We start from the raw sequence: 22,440 nt of genomic DNA on the forward strand, positions 1-22,440 counted from the left end.
AGCATTTCTGGGAAGCTGATAAGAAGAGATCTCCTCCCCCTCGTACTCTTACGGGTTTAGGGACAGCCCTGCAGGATTCATGGAGTCAGTTCCTTCGAGCACTACTGCAGACATTAGTCGAGTCCTTCCGCGTCGTGCTGCTGCACTTCTGCATTCACGTGGCTGTGCTACCCAATATTAGGCAGGTGCACCAGTTTATTTGGCTCTTCAGTGTAGCTTCTAACTGAAATAATATACGTATAAGCACTGTTAAAGGTGACGCATCTGACTGTCTTGCTATCATAAGGGATTCCCTAATTCTTAAGTAATTCTCATATGTATGCGTGAAATTCAAAGTATGGGAAAATGTATACGGAATCGCTCGCGTTAGAGAAACGTGTGGGTAACATGAACTCTAGCTGATTGGAATTAATTGCACCGATATACAAAACTTATAACTATTTAAAGCTGATTGCACTGTGAATTATCTATCGTATACTTTCATAAATAAATCGTGCTGTCTACATAGGCTAATTTCCTTTAAATTTAATAATGGATTCTATACTGAAAATAAAACTTTTCGCTCTACGGTCGTGTGTCAGCTCCAATAGTAAATTTACTTAAGTAAACTTGTTACGTAAAGAAAGTTAGATCCAGCGAAAACTACTATCTTCTGTTGTATCTGTTTGATACTGTATCACGATTACGTTACAACTAAGACCACCGATGTAATTTACCACCTTTACTGGCTTTCTTCTATTTTTCTGTTGCGATCAAAAAAAGTAACTTTTTACACTTTTGTGTATCTTCCCGTTTAAGAGAACTTTTTGTAATAAACGAATTATTCGAATAGAACATCCGAAGTATGCTTCTCATTTAGTTTCAATTAAGAATAACAGTTTTCCTCTTGACAACTAGACAGTCGTAACTTCATTAATCTCTTTGTGACAATTTCATCGCAGTTACAATTATATGGAAAATATTGATTATCTTTGCCTTCCTTAGGACGACTTTTTCCAACTGCTGTATACTTAACGCCTTTCCTCTTTGTTTCAAATATAAGCCGTAGAAGCGAAATCGTAGTAGCGTACGATTACAAGCAAAAAATTTACAATACCACTGACGGACAGCACTAAAAAACAAAACAAAACAAAAAAGAAGGAAAAAAGGAGCTAGGCGCCACCATCACTTTTAACCACACAATTTTACATTTGTTCAAAGTTCACACGTTCTGCGGGTTTTGACATTAGCCGTCCCATTACAGTCCCTAGGTTGAGTGGTCACTCGACACGACGAACAACAATACGTGAGAGCTATGTGGTACATTCAGTGTTCGTGGTCTATATCTAAAAAACGCTAGGGCGTATTATCGCTGTAGGAACAAGCGAATCTTCCGTGGATATACACTAGGATCTATCACAATAAAGTAACACTCTCGGGTTACTACGTTCAAGACCCAAAACACGAATTCTCCATCAACAAAACAGCCACAACAACAGGCCCCTCCAACCATCTCGGAATTTTGACGATCTAACGCGCCAATCAGACAAAATTTGCCACGATATCCCTCAGGGGCAGTCCAACAACTCTAACAGTCAGTGCAGTGCCAAGACGAATAAATGCTTACATAAGGAGCAAAGATTGTTATTGATTTGCTCAATTTGTGAAGCTATTGCTCTTGAATAAATAGCCCAATTTTCCTGATCTTTACATGTATATCACATCTACCGATTTCTGTCCCATTCGGATAATTCCTTCGTGGTGCGTGTTTTTTTTTTTTTTTTCTCATACGTGTAATCGTTTAATGTATTGATGCAGTTGCCTTATATGGCTTTTAAAAATTATTTTGGCAATACAGAATCAGTCAAAGTCCATGTGTTGATAGTTCCTTGGACTCAGAAATCCCTTCTACTGCATTTCCAACGTCATATCAAAGTTCATCTTCTGCAGCAGGTCACTTCCAGCTCATATAGGACTTACCCAATACATTAACTTACGATCTGTTTTTCTCGATACTTGCAACCACACCGAGGTATAGTTCACCGTAGTTGATAAATAATCATCCCTATTAACAATTTTTAGATCACACACCTTTGTTTCTTTAGCCAACCTGGTCGATAGCCGGTTGCTGACGACACAATAGTGACTCTGGTTTCGTCATCGAGTACCAGTTTTAAACCGGCGTCGCTAAGGTATAATTCATCGTAGTTGACAAATAATCGCCCCTATTAACATTTGTTTAGATCATGAACTTTTGTTTCTGTGCCAGCCTGATCGACTTCCAGTCCCTGATGACACAATACTGACTTTGGTTTCGTCACCTAGTACTATTTTAAAATCGACATCGCTATGTGATGTCACTTCTTGGTTGTTAATTGCTCTGACCTCTTTTCAAATGGTTCAAATGGCTCCGAGCACTATGGGACTTAAACATCTGAGGTCATCAGTCCCCTAGAATTTAGAACTACTTAAACCTAACTAACCTAAGGACACCACACACATCCATACGCGAGGCAAGATTCGAACCTGCGACCGTAGCGGTAGCGCGGTTCCAGACTGAAGCGCCTAGAACCGCTCTGATCACTTTTGCCAGTTTCATTTGTTACTTCTGTTTCTGCCGTCTCTCTTGATGGTCATTTATTTTCTCAGTCGAAATTTTCCGGCTTTAATTGAGAGTTTTGTCTTTCTGCCACGATCCCTTGCAGTAGAAGTAATTACCTCAATTCTCAGGTTACCTTCCATTCGGAAAGTGGATGCACCCAGCGACTATATGTGAGTTATAAAGTCTCTCTCACTCATACACACACACACGGTATAAACATCGTAAATAGAAGTTAGTCTCGAACACATACTTCGTTAGGTTGGCAACAAATAGGTAATCATACCAAAGAAGATGAAACACGTAATGGAGTCGCAATATTTATGTTGTGAAAAACAGTGTACGACGAAGTAGTTGTATCGAGTGGCAAAAGAACAATATTCCACCACGAAAAAGAGCGAGAAACACGGTGAACAGTTTGTGGAAGGCGAGAACACAAAGATGTGATTATACGGCAGTGATAAAAGTGGTAGAGCGACCTCCATGCTAGATGTGAGGAAATGCAGATCAGCAAATCGCACTTAATTACTTTTTTTTACGATAAATCACGAAGTGATCTGTTTAATAATCTAAAACTAACAAAACTGTTTCGTCATAGATACCACTGAAGACGCCTTAGAACTGGAGAAGGCGAAACGCGTCTGGGATAAATAAAGTAACTAGCAGCAGGAAAAGGCAGTTTTATTTACAAAACAAGTATTTATATGCTTGCTACGCAGGATGTACACACAAACCAACTTGTTAAATGTTTCAAAGCTTTACGGTCCTTCAGAGTAGTCACCAGAATTGTGTGTAACCAGTTGTCAGTGAGGTGGAACTTGTAGGATAGTTTTAGCAGCGCCAGGTGTGTTGATAGATCGAGAGGAGCGGTCTATTTCCCGAATCTCTGTAACAGGTCTGAAACGATTGCCAAGTAGTGCTTCCTTCACGTTACGAATCAAGTTGAAATCACAAGGGCTTAAGTCCTGTGACTGCGGTGGATTGCAGGCTGTGTTTCAAAAATGAACAGCTTAGACAAAGAAGCGGTTACACTTTCAGCACAGATCCGCCCATCATTTTGCAGCAGAATGTCCGGTCTCGTGTGGCACAGCTGGCGACTGATTTGGTCGATCGATGGGGCTTGATTCCTGAGATGAAGGAACCTCTTTACGGCATTCGTTTCAGAACTGTCACAGAGATTCGTCAGGAAGCAGACCTCTCCACTCGGTGTATCAACACATCTGGCGCTGCCGCATGCGCCCTACGACTTCCACATTGCTGGCAAGGGGTTATACACAAGGACAGGAAAACTTCGAAACATGTGTCTGCTTTGTGTAAGTTGTAAATAAATATTTGCCTCTATTAAAGTTCCAACCCTCGTAGTTCTTAAGAATGGACCTCAAATCATATATCGATAGGAAATGCGAAATGGCTGACAGCTTCAGTGTGGTGTAAGAACGCCAGCTCATCTTGTACTGAGGACACTGTAGGGCGACCATACTTTTTCGTGTGCAGCGCTTTTACGAATAATTTATAATTTAACCTGTGCCCTATTAGACCACTCTGTGCATTTACAACTCCCTATGGGATTCTGGAGTAACAGAACTCTACCATCTAGTGAAGAAGATGTATGAGACAGGCGAAATACCCTCAGACTTCACGAAGAACATAATAATTCCAATCCCAAAGAAAGCAGGTGTTGACAGATGTGAAAATTACCGAACTATCAGTTTAATAAGCCACAGCTGCAAAATACTAACACGAATTCTTTACAGATGAATGGAAAAACTGGTAGAAGTCGACCTCGGGGAAGATCAGTTTGGATTCCGTAGAAATGTTGGAACACGTGAGGCAATACTCACCATACGACTTATCTTAGAAAATAGATTAAGAAAATGCAAACCTACGTTTCTAGCATTTGTAGACTTAGAGAAAGCTTTTGACAATGTTGACTGGAATACTCTCTTTCAAAATCTGAATATGTCAGGGGTCAAATACATTGAGCGAAAGGCTATTTACAATTTGTACAGAAATCAGATGGCAGTTAAAAGGATCGAGGGGCATGAAAGGGAAGCAGTGGTTGGGAAGGGAGTGAGACAGGGTTGTAGTCTATCCCCGACTTTATTCAATCTGTATCCTGAGCAAGCAGTAAAGGAAACGAAAGAAAAATTCGGAGTAGGAATTAAAATCCATGGAGAAGAAATAAAAACATTGAGGTTGGCCGATGACGTTGTAATTCTGTCAGAGACAGCAAAGGACCTGGAAGTGCAGTTGAACTGAACAGTGTCTTGAAAGGAGGATATAAGATGAACATCAACAAAAGGAAAACGAGGATAATGGAATGTAGTCAAATTAAATCGGGTGATGCTGAGGGAATTACATTAGGAAATGAGACACTTAAAGGAGTAAATGAGTTTTGCTATTTGGGGAGCAAAATAACTGATGATGGTCGAAATAGAGAGAATATAAAATGTAGACTGGCAATGGCAAGGAAAGCGTTTCTGAAGAAGAGAAATTTGTTAACATCGAGTATAGATTTGTCAGGAAGTCTTTTCTGAAAATATTTGTATTTAGTGTAGCCATGTATGGAAGTGAAACGTGGACGATAAATAGTTTAGACAATAAGAGAATAGAAGCTTTCGAAATGTGGTGCTACAGAAGAATGCTGAAGGTTCGATGGGTAGATCACATAACTAATGAGGAGGTACTGAATAGAATTGGAGAGAAGAGGAGATTGTGGCACAACATGACTAGAAGAAGGGACCGGTTGGTAGGACATATTCTGAGACATCAAGGGATGACAAATTTAGTATTGGAGGGAAGCGTGGAGGGTAAAAATCGTAGAGGGAGACCAAGAGATGAATACACTAAACAGATTCAGAAGGATGTAAGTTGCAGTAGGTACTGGGTGATGAAGAAGCTTGCACAGGATAGAGTAGCATGGAGAGCTGCATCAAACCAGTCTCTGGACTGAAGACCACAACAACAACAAGAACACGTGATTTCGACAGCCCTTATCAGTTCAAGAGTTTCTGCAAGCTTTTCTGTGATAGTATTTGAATATGAACGTGCACCAATTGTGCTTGTAGTTTTCTTACCAGCTACAGTTTTTGAGGCCATGTACGAAACAAAGGATGTTGCTTATTACTACAAAACATGAATAATCAATTATGATTTATTCCAAACATTAAATGACATGTTAAAAAATATTAATATTGAAAGAGTACGAATTAATAAGTGCTGTAAAGTTTAGAAGAGGACTGCAGCATAATTAGAATTGACTGTTGAAACTAGCAGTTGCAGCTGTGAAGAATGGAGCAAAAATGGCGGTACAAAATTATAGCTCATAGTATGTGGACGATGAGTTTCCTTCTTTCTAGTGATTGAATGATTACCCTTCATTATTTTAAGCAAGTTGATTCTTTAGTCTACATTTATATACCCACACTGTAATTAAAATTAATTTAAAACTGGTCACCTTTTCGCTGTCAGCGTAGCAAGTTTCAGGATAGTAACAAAATACAAGAAACAACAACTTCAACCCAAGTGAAATGACAATTAAATCGAAACCCTTAGCTGCCGACAGGTGTTGTTGATATACATCAACGGGGACAGCTGAAAATGTGTGGCCCGACCAGCATTCGAACCCGTGATCTCCTGCTTACATGGCAGACGCTCTGTCCATCTGAGCCACCGAGGGCACGGGGGAGAGTGCGACTGCAGGGACTTATCCCTTGCACCCTTCCTGTGAGACCCACAGTCCCAATTGTTCACAACCTACATTCGTAGTGTTCCTAATACGTATTTGCCCATCCACTGATTACTCGCGCCAGCCTAAGCTGACGAGTCCCGAAAGAGTTCGGGCAAAGTGTGCGCATTCGCACAGAAGGAGGTCAGTGGCCGGGTAGCCTTTAACTGTATGAAGATGGTATATGTTCCCGAAAGAACAGATACCACTGAATGGGCAAATATGTACGAGGGTCACTCCTAAAGAAATGCACACTATTTTTGTAAAAATACAGTTATCATTCTACATGTGTGAAAGTTTTACAGTGTGTAGATACATCCTTCCCTCTTGTTTTCAAACTTAGTTCAACCTGTTCCCGTGAGTGGCGCCGTCACAGCATGTCTTCGAGATGGCTGCTACACTTGACGTTCGTCAGAAGCGACGTACTGCCATAGAACTCCTGTGCTGTGAAAACGAGACAGTGGGAAACATCCACAAGAGGTTGAGAAAGGTGTACGGAGATGCTGCTGTCGATCGCAGTACAGTTAGTCGGTGGGCAAGCAGGTTAGGTGATGAAAGCCGGCACGGCAACATTGAGGATTGTCCTCGCAGCGGCAGGCCTCGTACTGCACACACCCGACAATGTGCAGAGAGTTAACGAATTGGTGACTGCTGACACACATCACAGTGAACGAATTGTCACGCTACGTTGGGATAGGGGAAGGAAGTGTTTGCACAATACTGAAAGTGTTGCCGTTAAAAAAGATTTGTGCCACGTGGGTTCCCAGGATGTTGACAGTGGCTCACAAAGAAACAAGAAAAACGCTATGCAGCGAACTTTTGGTACGAGAGTGGTGGAGATGAATTTCTTGGAAGAATTGTGACAGGCGATGAAAAATGGCTCCCTCATTTTTCACCAGAGACCAAGAGGCAATCATTGGAGTGGCATGATGTAAATTCACCCAAGAAAAATAAATTTAAAACCACACCTTCTTCTAGAAAATTTTGGCTACGATGTTTTTCGATTCCGAAGGACTCTTACTTGTGGACATCATGCAAAGAGGAACCACCATAAATTCTGATGCATGTGACGACACAGCAGAAACTTCAAGCTCGACTGAGTCGTGTTCGACCACATCTGCAAAAGCAGTATGTTTTGCTGTTACACGACAATGCACGGCCACATATGTCAAAAAACCATGGAAGCGATCACAAACCTCGGATGGACAACACTGAAACACCTGCCCTACAGTCCTGACCTGGCTCCATGTGACTATCATCTCTTTGGGAAACTGAAAGACTCTCTTCGTAGAACAAGGTTTGAAGATGATGACTCCCTTGTGCACGGTGTCAAACAGTGGCAGCAACAGGTTGGTCCAGAATTTTACCGTGCGGGTATTTAGGCGCTGGTTCCAAGATGACGTAAGGCAGTTGAGAGGGATGTAAATTATGTAGAGAAATGAAAATATTGTTCCTAAAGAATGTATCTACACACTGTGAAACTTTCAGACATGTAGCATAAAAGATGGATTTAAAAAAAAGTTGTGTGCATTTCTTTTGGAGTGACCCTCATATTAGGAACACTACGAATGTAGGTTGTGGACAGTTGGGAATATGGGTCTCACGGGAAGCGTGCAAGGGATACGTCCCTGCATTCGCACTATCTTCTGTGCCCTCGGTGGCTCAAACGGATAGAGCATCTGCAATGTAAGCAGGACATCCCGGGTTTACTTCTGGTCGGAGCACATATCTTCAGGTGTCCCCATTGATGTATATCAACAACACCTATCGACAGCTAAGGGTTTCGATTTAATTATCATTTTATTCTAGAGACGCTGCACGGTCATCAGTGGTAACTGTTCTTTCGGCAACAGATACCAGCTTCATATAATCATCGTAAGTGTCTGAGAATACTGAAGAAAACTTATTCAATTCACACCAGCTGGCAGTGTAAGAATAACACACCGTGTTGAGATACTCATATATGGGATTGTTTGGTAGCGACATGCATATTACGATAACCGTTTATGGTGGAAAGTTGTCCACATTTGTGGCACATTCAGCGTACGACGAGAACCACCACCCAACTGCTGTCATTGATCTTGCAGGCGAGGAGTGGCAGCTGGAGGACAAAAGCAACGCTACGCTGTCCGTGGACACTGGCTGCATGCAGCTGTTGGCCAACGCCCTGGACCACCCCACGTGCCCACTGGAAGACCTGCCTCCGGAAACCATTAAGCGGCGCGAGCAGTGCCGTGTGCAGCTGTGGCACGACCTGTCGCAGGGGTCGCCCCACATACCCGTCACCAGCTACCTGGCCTACACGCAGAGGGCCAACGTCAACCTCTGCCTCTTCGCCTGGATGACTGTCAACTCTGTCAGCATTTGCCAGGACGTCCCCTTCAGTATGATTCAGTCTGTGCGCGATGCCCGCTGCGTTTTCGGTGGTCCTGACGACCAACCCTGCCCGCAACTCAACGCAACCGACGCCGTCTGCTCTGTTTGCAGGGCTATTCTCCTCCTGAAGTGTCGCGATTTTGCTTCCACAAGTTATCTCGAGGCATGTCGCGCCCCCATGGACCACCGTGGATTTTACTCACCATACTGTGGATATTATGTACAGGGCAAAGACAAGCCGACAAACAGAATACTGAGCTACAAAGACAGTCTAAACAGTAGCACCTTGAAGTACAAGGATTTTAAAATCGAGGGCTTAGAACCTTTAGAAATAACGTTTGTAGCAATGAATATTCTCTTCCGATTTTTGACTGCCGCAGTGTACGTGTATCTTCCCAATTTACGTAACTTGCCCGGAAAGATATTCTTGTCCTTTCAGATAACAGGTATGATCCAGATCTTGGTTTCTGAGGTCTTGTACCGTATGGCCGGTGTCCCCGACTTATCTACGACGGTGCAGATTGATAGCGCACTAACTCTTCTGAACTGTATCTGGCTCAACTCGTTCTGCTACCAAATGTACGCATGCGTTCGTCACCTCAGGCTTCCTAGCGACCTAGAACGTGCTGAAGTAAGGAAGGTATTCCGCCGTCAGCTGTTGTGTTCGCTAATACCCTGGGGCGTAGTACTGGCGGCAACCATTGCTTTGGAAAGAACGAGCGAATATTACCTGTTGCACAGTCGTATAATATTCATCGCGGGAATTTCTCTGTCAGTAACTTACAATATGGTTTGCCTTGGACTGGTGGGATACATGTACCGACGTACTCGTAATTCCATGCGGCAGCTCAAAATTTATAGTAAAGAGGCGTTTGGCTCAAAGACACTAATTCTTTACATGTCAGCTAAGACTGTCACTTTAAGTGGCATAGGTACGATTGTTAGAATTGGCTTCCACCAGGCACAAGGCATAGCGCAGTACGTGTACTATGTCCATATAGCTACGATGTTACAGGGTCCACTGCTTTTCGTTTTATTCGTTTGCAACAATGCAACTCTCCCTCTGCTCAGGGAGAGACTACTAGCACGGTGGAACCCCGATGTCATCGGTCCAGGACAAGAATTGTGTTCATCTGCCGAGAGAAATCTGGCAAAGAGAGTCAATGTACAGGCCGCGGCTGCGGAATCCACATTGTAATCTCCACAAGTGGTTTTTTTTTTCAAGGATTGTCTTCGTTGTGCTAAACCCTGTCATAAGTTATCAATGTAGAAGCTAGCTGGTTTGACAAAATTACTGTGATTCATGTAAAACTGCTTCCCTATTTTCTAATATGATCTTCATTTCTGCAATGACATTAAATAATTAATAAATAAAATTAAATCTATATGAAAATAAGATGTAAGTCTCTATTTCTTCTACCCAACAGGTGAAAGATTTACACATATATACCTTATTAACGTGCACTTCACAAATTAAACAAGAAAAATTTTGTGATATTAGACTATGTCAAAGACGAAGATAGTACAAGAACTTAATGTTAACCGCGAATTACTTTAAGTGCCGTTCTGTAAAGTGAAGGCAACAGAATCTACTCTTAGTATACACTTACAAGAACTTCGTCCTTTCTGCAGATTCTTGCGAAGCTTTTAACGCATGCCTATTTTTATCTTATGTTTAAAATTACATTGAGGCTTTGTAAATAACTGATTGCCCAGTCATGGCTCATCTGATTTCTCTCACTGTATATGGAGAAACCTGAGATTCTGTCTTCGACTGTCTAGAAATTACCCTTTTCTGTCAGTTTCTTATAAATGTTGTGTGACATGAAAATCCAACTTGAAACGAAATTATTCTTTGCGTGGCTGCTCGCACTGATATGAAAAAAACCATGGGATACCTTCTAACACAGTATCGGGCCTCCTTTTGCTCGATATAATGCAGCCACACGACCTGGCATCGAGTCAACAAGTCGTTTGAAGTCCCCGCAGGAATACTGAGCCATACCGCCATATGTCTGCCGATGACATTGTAATTCTGTCGGAGAGAGCAAAGGACCCGGAAGAGCAGTTGAACTGAACAGTGTCTTGAAAGGAGGATATAAGATGAACATCAACAAAAGCAAATCGTGGATATTAGAATGTAGTTGAATTAAATCAGGTGATGCTGAGGGAATGACATTAGGAAATGGGACACTTAAAGGAGTAAAGGAGTTTTGCTATTTGGGAAGCAAAATAACCGCTGATGATGGTCGACGTTGAGAGAATATAAAATGTAGACTGGCAATGACAAGGAAAGCGTTCCTGAAGAAAAGAAGTTTCTTAACATCGAGTACAGTTTTAAGTGTGAGGAAGTCTTTTCTGGTAGTATTTGTATGGAGTGCAGCCATGAAAATGAAACACGGATGATAAATAGTTTAGACAAGAAGAGAATAGAAGCTCTCCAAATTTGGTTCTATAGAAGAATGTTGAAGATTAAAGGGGTAGATCACGTAACTAATGACGAAGTACTGAACGGAATTGGGGAGAGGAATTTGTGGCACAACTTGACTAGATGAAAGGCTCGGTAGGTAGGACATGCTCTGAGGCATCAAGCGATCACCAGTTAGTATTGGACGGTAGCGTGGAGGGAGACCAAGAGATGAATACACTAAGCAGATTCATAAGGATGATGGTGGCACAGAATAGAGTAGCTCGGAGAGCTGAATCAAACCAGTTTCTGGACTGAAGACCAAAACAACAACGACTGTCTCTATAACAGTCCATATTTGCGAGAGTATTACCGCTGCAGGATTTTGCGCACGCACTGACCTTTCAATTATGTCCAACAAATGTTCAATGGGATTCGTGTCGGGCGATCTAGGTGGCCAAATCATATTCTCGAATTGTCCAGAATGTTCTTCAAACCAATCGCCAACAGTTGTGGCCCGGTGACACTGTGCATCATTGTTTGGGGACATGAGGTCCAAGTACGGTTGTAAGTGGCCTCCAAGTAGCCGAACATGACCATTTCCAGTTAATGATGGGTTCAGTTGGACTAGAGCACCCAGTTCATTCCTTGTAAACATAGCCCACACCATTTTGGGGGCACCACCAGCTTGTCTAATGCCTTGTTGACAACGTGTGTCCATGGGTTCGTGCGAATTGCGCCACATTGTAATCCCACCATCAGCTCTTACCAACTGAAACCGGGACTCATCTGACCAGGCCACAGTTTTCTAGTCGTCTAGGATCCAACTGATATACCCAAAAGCCCAGGAGAAGCGTGCTTTTACCAAAGGCACGTGGGTTGGCCGTCTGCTGCCATAGCCCATTAACACTTTTCGCCACGCTATCGTAACGGGTCCATTCGTCGTAGATCTCACATTGATTTCTGAGGTTGTGTCACGCAGTCCTCGTTGTGTGTTAGCAGTGACAACTCTACGCAATCGCCGCTGCTCTAGGTCGTTAAGTGAAGACATTCGGCTTTCAGAGTCTGTTAATAACCGTCGCGCGCCCTAATCACGTCGGAAACCATACGAATCGCCTGAGTACACATGATAGCTCCGCCAGTACACTGCCCTTTTATACCTCGTGAACGCTATACTACAGCCAAATGTATATGTGCATATTTCTACCACATGACATTTGTCACCTTAGTGTACCTAAGTATTTTTTTAATTTAATTTACCGATGTTACCTGAAAGGAGCAACGGCCTTGCCGCAGTGGATACACTGGTTCCCGTGAGATCAGCGAAGTTAAGCGCTGTTGGGCGTGGACGGCGCTTGGATGGGTGACCATCCGGCCACCATGCGCTGTTGCCATTTTTCGGGGTGCACTCAGCCTCGTGATGCCAATTGAGGAGCTACTCGACCGAATAGTAGCGGCTTCGGTCAAGAATACCATCATAACGACCGGGAGAGCGGTGTGCTGACCCCACGCCCCTCCTATCCGCATCCTCCTTGGCGGATGACACGGCGGTCGGATGGTCCCGTTAGGCCACCCGTGGTCTGAAGGGGGAGTGTTTTTTTCTTTTTATCTGAAAGAGGCGCATTTTATACATGTCTGAAGAAGTTGTACCTGTGGATGTTTTTCATTTTAAATGCTGAGTCCAGAGAAATTAATATCATTGCAAAATGAGAGGTACAGGGAAGCGGAGACAATTAGTCAGTAGTGTGTTGAGGAAAGTGTAAAAGCTTGACCTGCTTGAGCTGGTTAGTGGTTCGATTCGAAAAGCAGGCGCACTTAGTCCCTTCCTCTCCCATTTAAAAATAAATTGTGTGAAACCTTTTACGTTTTTATGTTGTGTACGACATTGCAGCAACTTGGCAAGCGCCATTCTTATCTTTTGAAGAATCAAGATACGTCGGAAATATTAAAGAAAGAAAAATCTGCTGCTAATTTCAAGGCAGTGCTTGAAATAACCTAGGAACAACCTTAAGATAAGAATGACAGACAGGAATTTTAAATAAAACGGAAACTACGATGATAATTTTAAGTCAGTGATTGAGATACGATAACTTGATGGAAAAACTGTTTGCTATAATTCAGTTTAAAGTCGTATGTCGAATATATAGCATCCTAGCATCAAAACGTTTTTCTAAGAAAGAGAGGGATACTTACCTTGCACACTCAACACACACTTGATCGTACACACTGACACATCACAGGGACTGTTGGGGTTATTATGACAGAAGATGCCGCCAATTATGGATGTGGAGAATGGCGTTGGGTGGGCCATTGAATGATCTGCAGGAGATGATAAGTCAGTAGCATGCAAAGACCATGCTAAATCGAATCATACGACAGTCCGTCAGCCAACGACTAAAGGTTACGAGAGTAATCCCAAAAGTAAGGTCTCCTATTTTTTACATAGACCTGTTTATTTCTACAATGGTTTACATCTGTTTACGGCTTGAACATTTAGCTATTTTTCGACATAGTCACCATTTCTGTCGATGATTTTTTGTAGACGCTGTTTAGAAAGTTATGGACTTCTTTCACCTCGTCGTCGGAGCTGAATCGCTGGGACCACATTTAATGCTGAAAGGTACTGTGAGACTCTGAAAAAAACTCAAACGGGCAATTCAGAACCGGAGAAGAGGAATGTTCAGCAAGGGTGTACACATTCTCCATGACTACGCCCTCCCACACATCACTCGGCAAACAGGTGCTCTCCTGCAACAGTTTCAGTGAAATACACTCCTGGAAATGGAAAAAAGAACACATTGACACCGGTGTGTCAGACCCACCATACTTGCTCCGGACACTGCGAGAGGGCTGTACAAGCAATGATCACACGCACGGCACAGCGGACACACCAGGAACCGCGGTGTTGGCCGTCGAATGGCGCTAGCTGCGCAGCATTTGTGCACCGCCGCCGTCAGTGTCAGACAGTTTGCCGTGGCATACGGAGCTCCATCGCAGTCTTTAACACTGGTAGCATGCCGCGACAGCGTGGACGTGAACCGTATGTGCACTTGACGGACTTTGAGCGAGGGCGTATAGTGGGCATGCGGGAGGCCGGGTGGACGTACCGCCGAATTGCTCAACACGTGGGGCGTGAGGTCTCCACAGTACATCGATGTTGTCGCCAGTGGTCGGCGTAAGATGCACGTGCCCGTCGACCTGGGACCGGACCGCAGCGACGCACGGATGCACCCCAAGACCGTAGGATCCTACGCAGTGCCGTAGGGGACCGCACCGCCACTTCCCAGCAAATTAGGGACACTGTTGCTCCTGGGGTATCGGCGAGGACCATTCGCAACCGTCTCCATGAAGCTGGGCTACGGTCCCGCACACCGTTAGGCCGTCTTCCGCTCACGCCCCAACATCGAGCAGCCCGCCTCCAGTGGTGTCGCGACAGGCGTGAATGGAGGGACGAATGGAGACGTGTCGTCTTCAGCGATGAGAGTCGCTTCTGCCTTGGTGCCAATGATGGTCGTATGCGTGTTTGGCGCCGTGCAGGTGAGCGCCACAATCAGGACTGCATACGACCTAGGCACACAGGGCCAACACCCGGCATTATGGTGTGGGGAGCGATCTCCTACACTGGCCGTACACCACTGGTGATCGTCGAGGGGACACTGAATAGTGCACGGTACATCCAAACCGTCATCGAACCCATCGTTCTACCATTCCTAGACCGGCAAGGGAACTTGCTGTTCCAACAGGACAATGCACGTCCGCATGTATCCCGTGACACCCAACGTGCTCTAGAAGGTGTAAGTCAACTACCTTGGCCAGCAAGATCTCCGGATCTGTCCCCCATTGAGCATGTTTAGGACTGGATGAAGCGTCGCCTCACGCGGTCTGCACGTCCAGCACGAACGCTGGTCCAACTGAGGCGCCAGGTGGAAATGGCATGGCAAGCCGTTCCACAGGACTACATGCAGCATCTCTACGATCGTCTCCATGGGAGAATAGCAGCCTGCATTGCTGCGAAAGGTGGATATACACTGTACTAGTGCCGACATTGTGCATGCTCTGTTGCCTGTGTCTATGTGCCTGTGGCTCTGTCAGTGTGATCATGTGATGTATCTGACCCCAGGAATGTGTCAATAAAGTTTCCCCTTCCTGGGACAATGAATTCACGGTGTTCTTATTTCAATTTCCAGGAGTGTAGTTGTATCGAGTGGCAAAAGAACAATATTCCACCACGAAAAAGAGCGAGAAACACGGTGAACAGTTTGTGGAAGGCGAGAACACAAAGATGTGATTATACGGCAGTGATAAAAGTGGTAGAGCGACCTCCATGCTAGATGTGAGGACATGCAGATCAGCAAATCGCAAGTAATTACTTTTTTTTTACAATAAATCACGAAGAGATCTGTTTCATAATCTAAAACTAACAAAACTGTGTCGTCATAGATACCACTGAAGACGCCTTAGAGCAGGAGAAGGCGAAACGCGTCTGGGATAAATAAAGTAACTAGCAGCAGGAAAAGGCAGTTTTATTTACAAAATAAGTATTTATATGCTTGCTACGCAGGATGTACACACAAACCAACTTGTTAAATGTTTCAAAGCTTTACGGTCCTTCAGAGTAGTCACCAGAATTGTGTGTAACCAGTTGTCAGTGAGGTGGAACTTGTAGGATAGTTTTAGCAGTGCCAGTTGTGTTGATAGATCGAGAGGAGCGGTCTATTTCCCGAATCTCTGTAACAGGTCTGAAACGATTGCCAAGTAGTGCTTCCTTCACGTTAGGAATCAAGTTGAAATCACAGGGGCTTAAGTCCTGTGACTGCGGTGGATTGCAGGCTGTGTTTCAAAAATGAACAGCTTAGACAAAGAAGCGGTTACACTTTCAGCACAGATCCGCCCATCATTTTGCAGGAGAATGTCCGGTCTCGCGTGGCACAGCTTGCGACTGATTTGGTCGATCGATGGGGCTTGATTCCTGAGATGAAGGAACCTCTTTATGGCATTCGTTTCAGAACTGTCACAGAGATTCGTCAGGAAGCAGACCTCTCCACTCGGTGTATCAACACATCTGGCGCTGCCGCATGCGCCCTACGACTTCCACATTGCTGGCAAGGGGTTATACACAAGGACAGGAAAACTTCGAAACAAGTGTCTGCTTTGTGTAAGTTGTAAATAAATATTTGCCTCTATTAAAGTTCCAACCCTCGTAGTTCTTAAGAATGGACCTCAAATCATATATCGATAGGAAATGCGAAATGGCTGACAGCTTCAGTGTGGTGTAAAACGCCAGCTCATCTTGCACTGAGGACACTGTAGGGCGACCATACTTTTTCGTGTGCAGCGCTTTTACGAATAATTTATAATTTATAATTTAATCAGTGCCCTATTAGACCACTCCGTGCATTTACAACTCCCTATGAGATTCTGAAGTAACAGAACTCTACCATCTAGTGAAGAAGATGTATGAGACAGGCGAAATACCCTCAGACTTCACGAAGAATATAATAATTCCAATCCCAAAGAAAGCAGGTGTTGACAGATGTGAAAATTACCGAACGATCAGTTTAATAAGCCACAGCTGCAAAATACTAACAAGAATTCTTTACAGATGAATGGAAAAACTGGTAGAAGTCGACCTCGGGGAAGATCAGTTTGGATTCCGTAGAAATGTTGGAACACGTGAGGCAATACTGACCATACGACTTATCTTAGAAAATAGATTAAGAAAAGGCAAACCTACGTTCCTAGCATTTGTAGACTTAGAGAAAGCTTTTGACAATGTTGACTGGAATACTCTCTTTCAAAATCTGAATATGTCAGGGGTCAAATACATTGAGCGAAAGGCTATTTACAATTTGTACAGAAATCAGATGGCAGTTAAAAGGGTCGAGGGGCATGAAAGGGAAGCAGTGGTTGGGAAGGGAGTGAGACAGGGTTGTAGTCTATCCCCGACTTTATTCAATCTGTATATTGAGCAAGCAGTAAAGGAAACGAAAGAAAAATTCGGAGTAGGAATTAAAATCCATGGAGAAGAAATAAAAACATTGAGGTTGGCCGATGACATTGTAATTCTGTCAGATACAGCAAAGGACCTGGAAGAGCAGTTGAACTGAACAGTGTCTTGAAAGGAGGATATAAGATGAACATCAACAAAAGGAAAACAAGGATAATGGAATGTAGTCAAATTAAATCGGGTGATGCTGAGGGAATTATATTAGGAAATGAGACACTTATAGAATGAGTTTTGCTATTTGGGGAGCAAAGATGGTCGAAATAGAGAGAATATAAAATGTAGACTGGCAATGGCAAGGAAAGCGTTTCTGAAGAAGAGAAATTTATTAACATCGGGTATAGATTTGTCAGGAAGTCTTTTCTGAAAATATTTGTATTTAGTGTAGCCATGTATGGAAGTGAAACGTGGACGATAAATAGTTTAGACAATAAGAGAATAGAAGCTTTCGAAATGTGGTGCTACAGAAGAATGCTAAAGGTTCGATGGGTAGATCACATAACTAATGAGGAGGTACTGAATAGAATTGGAGAGAAGAGGAGATTGTGGCACAACATGACTAGAAAAAGGGACCGGTTGGTAGGACATATTCTGAGACATCAAGGGATGGCAAATTTAGTATTGGAGGGAACCGTGGAGGGTAAAAATCGTAGAGGGAGACCAAGAGATGAATACACTAAGCAGATTCAGAAGGATGTAAGTTGCAGTAGGTACTGGGAGATGAAGAAGCTTGCACAGGATAGAGTAGCATGGAGAGCTGCATCAAACCAGTCTCTGGACTGAAGACCACAACAACAACAAGAACACGTGATTTCGACAGCCCTTATCAGTTCAAGAGTTTCTGCAAGCTTTTCTGTGATAGTATTTGAATATGAACGTGCACCAATTGTGCTTGTAATTTTCTTACCAGCTACAGTTTTTGAGGCCATTTACGAAACAAAGGATGTTGCTTATTACTACAAAACATGAATAATTAATTATGATTTATTCCAAACATTAAATGACATGTTAAAAAATATTAATATTGAAAGAGTACGAATTAATAAGTGCTGTAAAGTTTAGAAGAGGACTGCAGCATAATTAGAATTGATTGTTGAAACTAGCAGTTGCAGCTGTGAAGAATGGACCAAAAATGGCGGTACAAAATTATAGCTCATAGTATGTGGACGATGAGTTTCCTTCTTTCTAGTGATTGAATAATTACCCTTCATTATTTTAAGCAAGTTGATTCTTTAGTCTACATTTATATACCCACACTGTAATTAAAATTAATTTAAAACTGGTCACCTTTTCGCTGTCAGCGTAGAAAGTTTCAGGATAGTAACAAAATACAACAAACAACAACTTCAACCCAAATGAAATGAAAATTAAATCGAAACCCTTAGCTGCCGACAGGTGTTGTTGATATACATCAACGGGGACAGCTGAAAATGTGTGGCCCGACCAGCATTCGAACCCGTGATCTCCTGCTTACATGGCAGACGCTCTGTCCATCTGAGCCACCGAGGGCACGGGGGAGAGTGCGACTGCAGGGACTTATCCCTTGCACCCTCCCTGTGAGACCCACAGTCCCAATTGTTCACAACCTACATTTGTAGTGTTCCTAATAGGTATTTGCCCATTCACTCATTACTCGCGCCAGCCTGACGAGTCCCGTAAGAGTTCGGGCAAAGTGTGCGCATTTGCACAGAAGGAGGTCAGTGGCTGGGTAGCCTTTAACTGTATGAAGATGGTATATGTTCCCGAAAGAACAGATACCACTGAATGGGCAAATATCTACGAGGGTCACTCCAAAAGAAATGCACACTATTTTTGTAAAAATACAGTTATCATTCTGCATGTGTGAAAGTTTTACAGTGTGTAGATACATACTTTTGTTTTCAAACTTAGTTCAACCTGTTCCCGTGAGTGGCGCCGTCACAGCATGTCTTCAAGATGGCTGCTACACTTGACGTTCGTCAGAAGCGACGTACTGCCATAGAACTCCTGTGCTGTGAAAACGAGACAGTTGGAAACATCCACAAGAGGTTGAGAAAGGTGTATGGAGATGCTGCTGTCGATCGCAGTACAGTTAGTCGGTGGGCAAGCAAGTTAGGTGATGAAAGCCGGCACGGCAACATTGAGGATTGTCCTCGCAGCGGCAGGCCTCGTACTGCACACACCCCAGACAATGTGCAGAGTGTTAACGAATTGGTGACTGCTGACAGACACATCACAGTGAACGAATTGTCACGCTACGTTGGGATAGGGGAAGGAAGTGTTTGCACAATACTGAAAGTGTTGCCGTTAAAAAAGATTTGTGCCACGTGGGTTCCCAGGATGTTGACAGTGGCTCACAAAGAAACAAGAAAAACGCTATGCAGCGAACTTTTGGTACGAGAGTGGTGGAGATGAATTTCTTGGAAGAATTGTGACAGGCGATGAAAAATGGCTCCCTCATTTTTCACCAGAGACCAAGAGGCAATCATTGGAGTGGCATGATGTAAATTCACCCAAGAAAAATAAATTTAAAACCACACCTTCTTCTAGAAAATTTTGGCTACGGTGTTTTTCGATTCCGAAGGACTCTTGCTTGTGGACATCATGCAAAGAGGAACCACCATAAATTCTGATGCATGTCACGACACAGCAGAAACTTCAAGCTCGACTGAGTCGTGTTCGACCACACCTGCAAAAGCAGTATGTTTTGCTGTTACACGACAATGCACGGCCACATATCAGTCAAAAAACCATGGAAGCGATCACAAACCTCGGATGGACAACATTGAAACACCCGCCCTACAGTCCCGACCTGGCTCCATGTGACTATCATCTCTTTGGGAAACTGAAAGACTCTCTTCGTAGAACAAGGTGCACGCTGTCAAACAGTGGCTCCAACAGGTTGGTCCAGAATTTTACCGTGCGGGTATATAGGCGCTGGTTCCAAGATGACGTAAGGCAGTTGAGAGGGATGTAAATTATGTAGAGAAATGAAAATATTGTTCCTAAAGAATGTATCTACACACTGTGAAACTTTCAGACATGTAGCATAAAAGATGAATTTAAAAAAAAGTTGCGTGCATTTCTTTTGGAGTGACCCTCATATTAGGAACACTACGAATGTAGGTTGTGGACAGTTGGGAATATGGGTCTCACGGGAAGCGTGCAAGGGATACGTCCCTGCATTCGCACTATCTTCTGTGCCCTCGGTGGCTCAAACGGATAGAGCATCTGCAATGTAAGCAGGACATCCCGGGTTTGACTCCTGGTCGGAGCACATATCTTCAGGTGTCCCCATTGATGTATATCAACAACACCTATCGACAGCTAAGGGTTTCGATTTAATTATCATTTTATTCTAGAGACGCTGCACGGTCACCAGTGGTAACTGTTCTTTCGCAACAGATACCAGCTTCATATAATCATCGTAAGTGTCTGAGAATACTGAAGAACACTTATTGAATTCACACCAGCTGGCAGTGTAAGAATGACGTGCTTTGTTGAGATACTCATATATGTGATTGTTTGGTAGCGACATGCATAATACGATAACCGTTTATGGTGTAAAGTTGTCCGCATTTGTGGCACATTCAGCGTACGACGAGAACCACCACCCAACTGCTGTCATTGATCTTGCAGGCGAGGAGTGGCAGCTGGAGGACAAAAGCAACGCTACGCTGTCCGTGGACACTGGCTGCATGCAGCTGTTGGCCAACGCCCTGGACCACCCCACGTGCCCACTGGAAGACCTGCCTCCGGAAACCACTAAGCGGCGCGAGCAGTGCCGTGTGCAGCTGTGGCACGACCTGTCGCAGGGGTCGCCCCACATACCCGTCACCAGCTACCTGGCCTACACGCAGAGGGCCAACGTCAACCTCTGCCTCTTCGCCTGGATGACTGTCAACTCTGTCAGCATTTGTCAGGATGTCCCCTTCAGTATGATTCAGTCTGTGCGCGATGCCCGCTGCGTTTTCGGTGGTCCTGACGACCAACCCTGCCCGCAGATCAACGCAACCGACGCCGTCTGCTCTGTTTGCAGGGCTATTCTCCTGCTGAAGTGTCGCGATTTTGCTTCCACAAGTTATCTCGACGCATGTCGCGCCCCCATGGACCACCGTGGATTTTACTCACCATACTGTGGATATTATGTACAGGGCGAAGACAAGCCGACAAACAGAATACTGAGCTACAAAGACAGTCTAAACAGTAGCACCTTGAAGTACAAGGATTTTAAAATCGAGGGCTTAGAACCTTTAGAAATAACGTTTGTAGCAGTGAATATTCTCTTCCGATTTTTGACTGCCGCAGTGTACGTGTATCTTCCCAATTTACGTAACTTGCCCGGAAAGATATTCTTGTCCTTTCAGATAACAGGTATGGTCCAGATCTTGTTTTCTGAGGTCTTGTATCGTATGGCCGGTGTCCCCGACTTATCTACGACGGTGCAGATCGATAGCGCACTAACTCTTCTGAACTGTATCTGGCTCAACTCGTTCTGCTACCAAATGTACGCATGCGTTCGTCACCTCAGGCTTCCTAGCGACCTAGAACGTGCTGAAGTAAGGAAGGTATTCCGCCGTCAGCTGTTGTGTTCGCTAATACCCTGGGGCGTAGTACTGGCGGCAACCATTGCTTTGGAAAGAACGAGCGAATATTACCTGTTGCACAGTCGTATAATATTCATCGCGGGAATTTCTCTGTCAGTAACTTACAATATGGTTTGTCTCGGACTGGTGGGATACATGTACCGACGTACTCGTAATTCCATGCTGCAGCTCAAAATTTATAGTAAAGAGGCGTTTGGCTCAAAGACACTAATTCTTTACATGTCAGTTAAGACTGTCACTTTAAGTGGCATAGGCACGATTGTTAGAATTGGCTTCCACCAGGCACAAGGCATAGCGCAGTACGTGTACTATGTCCATATAGCTACGATGTTACAGGGTCCACTGCTTTTCGTTTTATTCGTTTGCAACAATGCAACTCTCCCTCTGCTCAGGGAGAGACTATTAGCACGGTGGAACCCCGATGTCATCGGTCCAGGACAAGAATTGTGTTCATCTGCCGAGAGAAATCTGGCAAAGAGAGTCAATGTACAGGCCGCGGCTGCGGAATCCACATTGTAATCTCCACAAGGGTTTTTTTTTTCCAAGGATTGTTTTCGTTGTGCTAAACCCTGTCATAAGTTATCAATGTAGAAGCTAGCTGGTTTGACAAAATTACTGTGATTCATGTAAAACTGCTTCCCTATTTTCTAATATGATCTTCATTTCTGCAATGACATTAAATAATTAATAAATAAAATTAAATCTATATGAAAATAAGATGTAAGTCTCTATTTCTTCTACCCAACAGGTGAAAGATTTACA

At 43.8% G+C, this 22,440-nt stretch overlaps 1 protein-coding gene across 1 annotated transcript in view; it reads left to right on the top strand.

The window, feature by feature from the left end:
• The window catches only part of LOC126210495 (uncharacterized), a 467,621-nt gene extending 445,403 nt beyond the window's left edge, over positions 1 to 22,218 (top strand). The window contains exons 7-8 of the mRNA XM_049939730.1: positions 8,393 to 9,613; positions 21,932 to 22,218. Of these exons, the coding sequence (XP_049795687.1) occupies positions 8,393 to 9,613; positions 21,932 to 22,197 (1,487 nt within the window). The 3' untranslated portion in view covers positions 22,198 to 22,218. The remainder of the gene's footprint in view (positions 1 to 8,392; positions 9,614 to 21,931) is intronic.
• Positions 22,219 to 22,440: the final 222 nt, after the last annotated feature.

The sequence above is a fragment of the Schistocerca nitens genome, chromosome 10, assembly GCF_023898315.1.
Source record: "Schistocerca nitens isolate TAMUIC-IGC-003100 chromosome 10, iqSchNite1.1, whole genome shotgun sequence".
NCBI lineage: Eukaryota > Metazoa > Arthropoda > Insecta > Orthoptera > Acrididae > Schistocerca > Schistocerca nitens.